Source organism: Lethenteron reissneri, chromosome 25 (genome assembly GCF_015708825.2).
Source record: "Lethenteron reissneri isolate LAM-NWPU_2019-01 chromosome 25, ASM1570882v1, whole genome shotgun sequence".
Taxonomy (NCBI): Eukaryota; Metazoa; Chordata; class Hyperoartia; order Petromyzontiformes; family Petromyzontidae; genus Lethenteron; species Lethenteron reissneri.
In genome coordinates, this window is record NC_083803.1 from 6,181,925 (window position 1) to 6,191,642 (window position 9,718).

The window sequence follows — 9,718 nt, forward strand, 5'->3', positions numbered from 1 at the left end:
GGGCACCACGGGGTGACCAGCCCCTCCCCACCCAGCCCCACCCCTCCCACCCCCACCCAGCCCCATCCTCCCCACCCAGCCCCTCCCCAACCTCTCCACCCAGCCCCACCCCTCCCATTTTTGGATGCACGACGGACGGACACAATAATCCCGTGGGCTGGTGGAACCAGGTGGTTCCTACCAGTATTAAAACAGATTGGATATTTTTTTTGACAAATGAGTGAGGGTTGAACGTCTTTTAAAAGCTGTATTTATGCTGATTTCAGTGGTTCCTTGAAGGTTAAGAGTCCCTTTTCAAATAGGTCCATGGTCAGGTTGCACTGCAAATAGACAGGAAATAATTTTCATTGAACAAATAACGATACGAATAGTTCACAAGCATGCACATAAATAAATCTTGACTTAAAGCTTTCGTGACTGCAGGAATTCATATTCTTGGGTGTTTCGGTAAAGTCAACTATCTACGTGACTTTACCGAAAGACCCAAGAATATGCACATACATATTTTCAGTAACATTTCTCTAGGCACAAATTTCTGACAGCATTATAATAGCTATGCACATGTTTCACCATCATAAAATATTTATCTTCGCACTGGTCAAAACCTTTACCACTGTTGTCATCCCCAAAATCTTAAGCCAGAAAACAAAGTTTGCAAAAATTCTACCGAATTATAAAACATTCACTGAAACGATATTGAGGCAGGGCTAATGAGACCTCCCGGTAGAGAGCGCCTACCTTTTCTTCGATGGCAGGACAAGGCAGGCTATCCACAGTCACAAACTTGGGGTAGCTATGAATCAGGTGTTCCAGAGCCTCCACATTCTATGCACATTCACAGGTGACAGATGCACAGACAGGAATATCACGTACAATTGGCATTAAAAAAAAGATGTAAGCATACAGTTGGATAGTGCTGAACTACAAGGTGATGCACGGCTTCGCCACAATGACTACAACGGTGCTAGCCAGGAATACCACTTTTCAACATACTTACATAATCGTCAATTTCAATGCACTTGGGCTCCTCCTTGTGATATGTGCGAGAGTTCTCCACGGTGTAATACAGATTGACTTTCCCTTCTTCGCTGCACAGCCTGGAACCGGCACACAACACATCCTAATTAATGTTCAGATTACGTAGAACTAGAATGGCCTCAAGGGAAAATTCGTAACATATAACTGCAGTAGTAAATCGAGTGAACACAATGAGACTGATTAATAGTAAAAAGAAAAAGAGACCTGCAGACCCCGGCACGGAGCAGCCTTATCTGTGTGTTTCCGTCAACGTTGATGACTAGGTCGTGAATCTTGCCATTGACACACCTCACGGGTGCGCCGTGCACACTGCATGCCTTCTCCTCTGCAAGGAAACCAGGCGAGACTGCGTATGTAAGCACAAGGTGGAAATATTATCTGCTGACTAACGTTTTTAAAAATCTTTCCACAAATTTTTTCTCGATTATACTACCAGCATCACGTGATGAGATAAATAATCAATTTGAAACTCTCAGCCCAGTGCACCTTTGTGTTCTAGAACGACTCACGGAAAGGAATATAACTGTCTGGTGAATGCAGTAGGGGGCAGCACGTTTTCCTACCTACTATAAGAGGAATGTTCATTGCACGGCAGTCAAAACAATATTCTTTGAGCTGCAATTCCACATTAAGTGCGCAGCTAAATGTAATAGGATGATGGCTTTTTCATGCACCCACTGGTGACCCGGCTGAAACAATAACATCACAGGCAGCTGTCGAGATGCAAGCACAAGATCTCAGGAGTTCCAGCTCACTGCTATGACCTTTGAGTTACCCAGCCACCGAACTTTTAAATCACTTGCATTTGTACCAGTGTCGATGCCATTTTTCGATCCTCGCTACAAAATGTTAATATATTATGACGCAATCCGTGCTTTGGTCGTGGATTTGCCAGTGGAAATGCTTAATTCGGACCTGCTGAGTACACTGGCGGCAGACAGTCGTGAATTAAATCTTTGGCCTTCTGGTCAACAGCGGCATCTACTGGGGCATAGTCTGCCACTTTGCGGATCAGCTTGTCCACCTTCTGGAGGAAGGAAACTCTTCGTGGGTCCTCCTACAGGAAGGCGCACGCAAAACGATAGTGACAAATACAAGTGTCATTCCACCAAAGACATGGCAATCGCATAGGGCTATACATTGTGTGTGTGATGCAATGTTAAATATCCACGCGTTATTGCCGTACCGTCTCGGAATTCTGTACACCCATATAATCCAGATAGTCAAGAGGTAGTCCCTCCCGAAACGCGACATCCTCCTCAATGGCTGTCTGAAGAGCAGCCGGCATTATCTGTGTGCAAGAGTTGAAAACATTAGCAGGTTCTTTCCCATTTACAAGGAACAAAGACACTGCAAACACTCTTACATACAAAAGTGTGTATTAATGCATTTTATTTGTTGCAAGTCTTCAACTAATGACCATGTAATTACATTTTCCAATATTCGCTCTGCTTCTGAACAATTCCATAACAAAACTAAAACTGAAGAAACTATGCAATCAAGTTATTGTGATTAAGATCTGTTTACCTTGTAAACAAAGGACTCTATATGATTTAAGTGCCAGGTAATTGTATAAATTTATATAATAGCTACAAAGACTACTACACAAAGTAGCCTACTCTGAAAAGCTTCCATTCTCAAGTAAAATTCACATCGACATTATTATCAAAACCCATGGTTTATCCACTCCTCGATAAAGGGCTTCCAGTGTCATCACGAACCCGCGTAGTTCTGTGCTGCCATAATCCATATTGGTCCTGGATATGAGCTGAACTCATCACTCTAACCTTGCGTTTTTGTTCTCTCAGGCATGTTCCCCCCTCTCTTCATGGCCATTCCATCACAAACCTCACCCACTGGTCATCGTCCCTTCTAGAAATTTGCCCACTTATTTTTATTAACAGTCAATGTCTTCAATTTCCATTGTTTTTCTCGGATCCATGTATTCCTCTTACCGTCTCCACGACACAACACGTGCCAATCCCCTCCAGAAATTACTTTTAAAAAACATCAGCAGGAGTCGCTTGCAAGCCGGAAGAAGAGAGCGTGCGTGCGTGCGTGATTTCACCTTCTCGAGCAGGTCACCGAAGCAGTTTCTCTGGAAGGTAGAGAGCGTGAGGTGCAGGGAGTGCACATCGGGCAGGCAGGCGGCCTGATGCACGAACCCACGCGGAAAGTAGATCAAGTCGCCTGCCTCCAGGACCACATCCAGGATGGGGGCTCCCACATCAGCGCTGCTGTAGTTGGCTATGAATCATCATCGATGGTGCAGACACAATGGCAAAAGGTCAAGGTGCAGCCCTGCAACTGCTTGTTCATGCCACTGCTTGTTGGAAGGGCATCCACTCGAGGGAGCTCAATAGAGCCCTACTAGAGGGTATTTTGCTTTTTGTGTTTAGTTTTCCTTCCCCCACACCTCCAATTAGCACGGTTGGCTACATATAGTGCAAAAGAAGTTCAACATACATCTTTTGGCATACTCTTCGACTTGTCAGATGTCTTGAGGTGGGAGTAACCCGCACTTCGTTCCACCACAGGCTCACTAACAATCAACTAACAGGTGGACAGAATCAGGGGGATTTAAGAAACATGCCCATTGTTTCAACCACTGCGCTAGAAGATGGAACCAGTGACCTCTGGATTAGAGACTCAAAACAGAGAAGACATGAGCAGCATGGAGTGTGGGTATGAGGGAGGAGGGCATTTTTGCAAATGTTTTATCAAAACAAGAGATAATTGTACACAAGTCTGCAATGGCTTTGACAAAATAAGAAACAATATCAGAAGTTTATACTCACGTGTATTGAGCACTCATGAAAACCACGAACACATTTTAAAAGAACTAAACTAAATTTTTATAGGGGTGTTATTAAAAAATATATATGGAATAACCAGTAAACATTACGGGTTTTGATTTTAAATATGATTATGCAGTGGATGTGTTTCATGGACTTACGGCTTGAAAATCTTGGGAGCGTTTCCTCTTTACACCTAGACGAAAATTGTTCAAATGTAAGGTTAGAAACATATAAATTGCATACCGTATCTGAAGACCAACGATCACAATTTGGAAATAATTCCCATCAGTTTTTAAATCAATTCAATCTCTATGGCATTGTGTGATGTAAACCAAATTGACTTTTTCCATTAATGCTGCAAATATTAACCTCCCTTGCGTTTTTGGGCTGTAATACATGTTTTTCCACACGACATTCAAACAACATGCCATATAATCCAAAAACAAATCTAAAATCTATAAAGCACAACTGAAAGATGGTGACATGGCCGAGTGAGTGCATTCGCCGCTAATTGCAGAGATTCAGTTAGACTCCAGTGACCACTGTTTTCTGCTGCAGGAGTAATAACCATTTACAATATATGATTTACAATGGATTTTAACATCAATTGTGTGCTAGTCATGATCTAAATTTGCAAAAATGTTAAAATTACCAGCAAATTACTCATTTGAGCCTAAACATTGCAAACGTTGCCCCTGTCTGGCAGCCTAATGCCCCAGAGGTCACTCTTGCACATGAGACTTTCCTGGTCTCTTGAGTTCTCACCTGGCTAAAAAAAAGAAACTTGAAAACCAATGCAGTGTAAATGTTGATTATCACCATCAATATAATACAAGTGAAATTACTGCGTTGGCACAACACATCATTGCAAGGGGCATTATGTGAAGTTTAACCTTTCATAGGAACAGAGGAAAATTGGTTTGTACCTGGGATTATACACGCGCCAGTGCTTCTTCCCCTCCAGCTGCAACACAAAGGCTTCGATGTCGTCATAGTGTGGGGCAAAGCCCTGGGTGCCTGGCGGAGTCAGGTACCTGCAGAAACACAGCCGTCCACAACAACAATATATGAAAGGTACAGCTCAATATTAACAGTAATTTCACTTGCTAAAATCACAGCTCTGTGAATTTTAATCAACAATGAGTGTAAGATAGAGGGGCATGAGTTTTGGCTCCCAGCAAAGGCAAATATCCAAACCATTCCTGCAACCATCCCCACCATTCACCAAACTACAAGAATGAACATGGCGAAATATGATCAAACAATATCTATAACTCCCATGACCAAAACGTTATGGGGAGGCCTTCATCCAACAGTGGATTGAAAAAGGGTTGCAATTTATCACCACTCGTGTGTGATGAAGGCAGGAACAAAGCCGCAGACACAAAGCCATTTGCTTCTTTATGAACAATTAAGCACTTTATATGTAAAGGATATACAGTGAGCCAGTCAAGCAAATGTGTAAAATACCATCTGACACTCACACGTGATGAACTGCAATAGCAACATAGTCATCTGCCATTTTTAAATGTACTCCAATAGGAAGTGTGGAACCCTTTAATTTCACAAAAAAATATCGGTGTAATTATATCTCGTGCAATGAAGCAGCAACACGCATTGACTCACACATTGGCACCAGCCATGCTGCCAAACTTCTCCTGCAGAATCGACAGCACTTTCCAGGTGGCAAGGGAGAATGACTGGGGATTTAACAGCCTCAGGGAGCAGCCATTCTGCACAAAAAAAAAATCTCCATTACAACAAAATTACTCACAAATGACTATGCAGCAATAACAATAGCTCAGAATGTTTATGCCTGAAATTAAATGTTGGCTTGTATTTTTTCTGTTTTGTTAAATTACATAACGTAAAATAATAGTATTTAAATGAGAGCTACACTACATACGGATTTTGTTTTACCAGTTAATTAAATATGTAATGATTTATCCCACCCCCAAGCAATACATTATTATTGTTACAATGTGGTTAATTTAAAGGCCACTTGTGGCTTCAGAGACCATGCAAACCCATAAAATACATACATTTTATTGTCAGCTTAAGAATGAATACAAAGCGAGGGATTGAGGCCACATTACACTGCTGCTGTGAATGGAGGTACTCGCCTGGTAAAAGTCCCACACTACAGAGGGCAGTGCACGACCGGGTGGGTTGTGGGTCTCCCTCACATCGTCTCTGTACGAAGTCACGTCCAGGTTCACCCCAAAATGAACTACTTCCTGTGAAACAAGGGCGGCAGTTGCTTCTCAAAGCTGGGCTCACACAGTGTGTTTATAATACACATACGACCAGCCTTTTACCAACATATGTATACAGTTCTGCAGCAATGTTTATTCAGATGTGTCAGCCATATGTAGGAATAGCGAATGGGCATAACTCTAAGAACACACAACGATGATGACTCGTGAAATTCAATGAACGCAATTCATAATTTCCCAGAGAATGTGAAAAATACTTGATATCATATGCTCACAAAATAAGCCATTTTAACGCGAAGTGGATCACCAAACAGGAGCACTTTTTATTTCACCAATGACAAGACTACATATCTCTTGGTCTGGGTCGTACCTCTCGCAAAATTCGGTCAAACTCTGTGGTGGAAAACAGGCCTTGGAAGTAGTCCGGTTTGTGCCGCTGTAGCAAGGTCGGGTGCTTTTCCCACTGCTTTCTGCATGAGAACAAAATGCATTAAACATTTAAAATGTCCTGCAATGCAATTCTTCTCTTCAATAAAGAAACCAATCCCAATGACAACTTCACAGCAGAAATGTACTCTGATAAGCAATAAAGAGAGAACACGGCCACTTTATACATTACATGACGTTATTTTTTCATGACCGAATCAAATGTAAAGGTAAATTCACCTGAAGAATTGTTTGCTTGGGAAGGGATTGATGAGCCATTGGAAAAGCTGCTCTGCTCGCTGTCGGCTGTTCTGCACAAGGTCCAGTGAGCCGAGGAGTGACGATAGGGACCTCGTCATATTCTTCTCTGCTTCTTTCACCTGCCAAGCTCCTCCCACTGCTTTCCTTCTCATCTCCATCACCTGCCTGTTTGTGTCTGCAACCTTCAAACAAACACATATACGAGTATAGTCTTTGGAGGCTTTAATTTTGACTCCATTCATCATCATCCATTAACCAAATTTGATTTTAAAATGTCATAAATACCATACTTCTCAATCATGCACGTGCAAAATATAATACAGCGTTATTGTATTGGAGAGGGGGGAAGGTAAATACAATTAGTACAGATAACACAAGCCTCACCAGATTCTGCTGTCTCTCTTCAGCCCCTGATTCCTCCTCCACCTGCACAGCTGCACATCCTTCTGACATCTCGGAGCATGCCTCCATTGCAAGATCGTTGATGGCCTTTTGCTGCTTCAAGTTGCGTCCTCCTTTCGCCTTGGTGTTCATCCCTCGCCTCTTATCTTTGGCTTTTCTCCTCACCTCATTGGTCAAGCCCTGACGAAGCTGTTTTTTCATGGCTGACTTACGCTTCGCACCGACATCCCTGTTATTTATTGGGCTCCTGGTGGCTGCATTTGGTTTCTGTACACACACACACGCACAATTCCAAACAACATCTACGTCCATTTATATCTATGCAAGCTCCTGGGCCAGGTTGTGAAACGGTGGACATTATCAGCCTGTGAAGTTCAAATCCTGGTTGGAGGTTGACTCAACCAATCACCTCTCTGGGGTCGATAAAAAGAGTAGGAATTCGTGGGGAGAACCAACGGTGGTTGTCCGATGGATAAGACTCACCCCAGCCATATAATAATAGTGTAATTTCCACTACCGGCTAAACGCTATACAGTACACAGGAGAAAAACACTACATCGGTGCTCATTTGAGCACACATTTACTTTTACATCAAAGTGAACCAATTACTGACAAAATATTTACACGTAAAAAAACCTCGATCAAAGAATTACACTTCAATTGTTATTTTCAAAAATGCCGACAAAACTGAAGGAATTAAGAACCCCATTCGCCCCAAATGTTCACTTTGATCAACCGACCACGTAAGCAAGCCGGATTCAGGGCAGATTCTTCTACTACAATCGACGACGCACACACGGTGGCCGTTCATCGGATTCTCGAAAAGACGAAATTAATATATCAGATTTAAGATACAACACCTCGGAACCTCACGGCTCTCTGTTCAGCCTCGAGTGTACAGTGTTACAGTCGTTTTGTCAATCCACTGCTCTGGATGAGGGCCTCCCACCCCTGACGTCGTGATGGTTATTTTTGGTTTACCATACTTCACCCCGATTAACTCCGCGAATGGAACTTGCGAATCCCAAATTACTGTATACTCTACAAGTACGTATGCCATCCACGAACGGGACAAAGGACCTTTCCGCGCTGGATCTTGCTATTTTTACAGTCGAAAAGTGATGCCAAATTTAGCGGGCCAACGTTGCCCCAAAGCGGTTCCTTAGCCGTGTTAATATTTATGTGAAACCCGATGGAGGTCAGGCACTGCTGCCAGTCCGTGTAGGTTGCAAGACCCCCCCCCCCCGCCTATTCATTACACTATTGTTATTAGTGAAGCTTGTACAGTACGTCTCTGTGGTAAAATGGCATGACAGAAACGTGCGTACGTATGCGATTAAACAAACAAAAAAAAACCCTTACCGTTGTCGGCTTGTACACGGCGAACGCGGAAATCGCCTTCATTTCAGCGTCCAGACTCGAGCAGGAGCAACTTTGTTGTTATTTTTGTAACGCTTCGTATCCGGTCGACCCGCGCCGTTTACTGTGCCGCACCGCACGACCCGGGAGGGATCCCACGAGCACGTGTTGCACGTGTCGCACGTGCGCGCCTAAAGCAAACGCGTTCCGTGCCCACCCACCCACGTCTACGGGAACTCGGAAGGGACACGCGGCCACCACGAGGGCGGCCATATTACATAGGGGGTCAATCTTAATTTTAGAACTTTCGTGACTGCAGGAATTATTATTTGGTTCTTTCGGTTAAGTCACGTCTAAAGATAAAATAATAGCATATTACGACGTTTCGATTGCTTGTGTTGCAATCGAAACGTCGTAATATGCTATTTAATTTATTATTTTATCTTTAGACGTGACTTAACCGAAATAACCAAATAATACATAGGGGGTGTGTGGGTGAATTTCAGTGATGTTTTCGGGGAACGAGTAACAGTTAGCCGCTTGGTCGCTGCCTCCAACGTTTGAAGTCGGTCACCCTCCAGGTTCATACTGCGGTGTGTCCTCGAGTCTGCGTGTGGCTTTGTGGTGCTGTGCGTGGCAGTCGTCCGCTGTCGTCAGAGCATGGCGAAATCGTGTACCTTCAAAGCCCTTGATTTTATGATCTTATTTTAGCTAGGATTTTTACATAGCACTTTTGTCAAAGCACTTCACAAGACCCATAATAGAGGTTTTCGGGTTAGATCGCGTAAATATGTAGTGGGCTCAAATAGGCGCACACAACTTCTTGGGAGGCAACACCATTTATTAACACCAACACTGTCCGAGTTACATAGGGTGGTAACCACCATCCTCTCCAGCTCTGACTCTCGGATACACTAGCGTGAGCCAGACAGGTGAGCTACTGGCAGGTCCGCTAACTGGAGGCTTGACTCTTCTTGGCGTCTTCTGAATCTTCATTATTGATACGGGCAGCCTCGAACCCTGTGAGGAGGCTGCTTATATGGGCCTCGGCGTGCCCGGACCCCACCCCGGTCACGCCTCTCTTAAGAGAACTCTGTCGAATCCTTCCTGCTGTGCACGTGCTCCCCGCCCCCACTGGGATCCAGTCACGTGTCCAGCCGGGGTCACACAGTGCCATGTCCTCACACCACACCCGTGGTCCCTCCGATCCCTGAACCG

The 9,718-nt window shown here is 43.9% G+C and overlaps 1 protein-coding gene across 2 annotated transcripts; it reads right to left on the minus strand.

The window, feature by feature from the left end:
• Positions 1-114: 114 nt before the first annotated feature.
• On the minus strand, positions 115-8,709 carry RIOX1 (ribosomal oxygenase 1). Of its 2 annotated transcripts, none has more exons than XM_061559063.1 (15): positions 8,504-8,709; positions 7,124-7,408; positions 6,719-6,921; positions 6,423-6,522; positions 5,960-6,073; positions 5,463-5,569; positions 4,763-4,870; positions 3,995-4,029; positions 3,107-3,285; positions 2,225-2,329; positions 1,954-2,095; positions 1,243-1,363; positions 998-1,097; positions 739-825; positions 115-320 (listed from the first exon to the last, which is right to left on the minus strand). In XM_061559063.1, exons 1-15 carry the CDS (start codon positions 8,543-8,545, stop codon positions 252-254), a joined length of 1,797 nt encoding a protein of 598 aa, XP_061415047.1. In that variant the 5' UTR covers positions 8,546-8,709; the 3' UTR covers positions 115-251. The 2 variants fall into 2 exon arrangements, with proteins under 2 accessions (XP_061415047.1, XP_061415048.1); XM_061559064.1 differs by lacking the exon at positions 8,504-8,709 and adding an exon at positions 8,002-8,128.
• Between the last annotated feature and the right edge of the window lie 1,009 nt (positions 8,710-9,718).

What these genes read in the sequence shown, in the direction of transcription:
- RIOX1 (XM_061559063.1), bottom strand. Translation starts at nt 8,545, where the DNA reads ATGAAGGCGATTTCCGCGTTCGCCGTGTACAAGCCGACAACG. An exon ending in AGCATGGCTGGTGCCAATGT is followed by an intron (nt 4,871 to 5,462) that starts GTGAGTCAATGC and finishes GTGTTTCTGCAG; the next exon opens with GTACCTGACTCCGCCAGGCA. An exon ending in GTCCTGCCATCGAAGAAAAG is followed by an intron (nt 321 to 738) that starts GTAGGCGCTCTC and finishes GTCTATTTGCAG; the next exon opens with TGCAACCTGACCATGGACCT.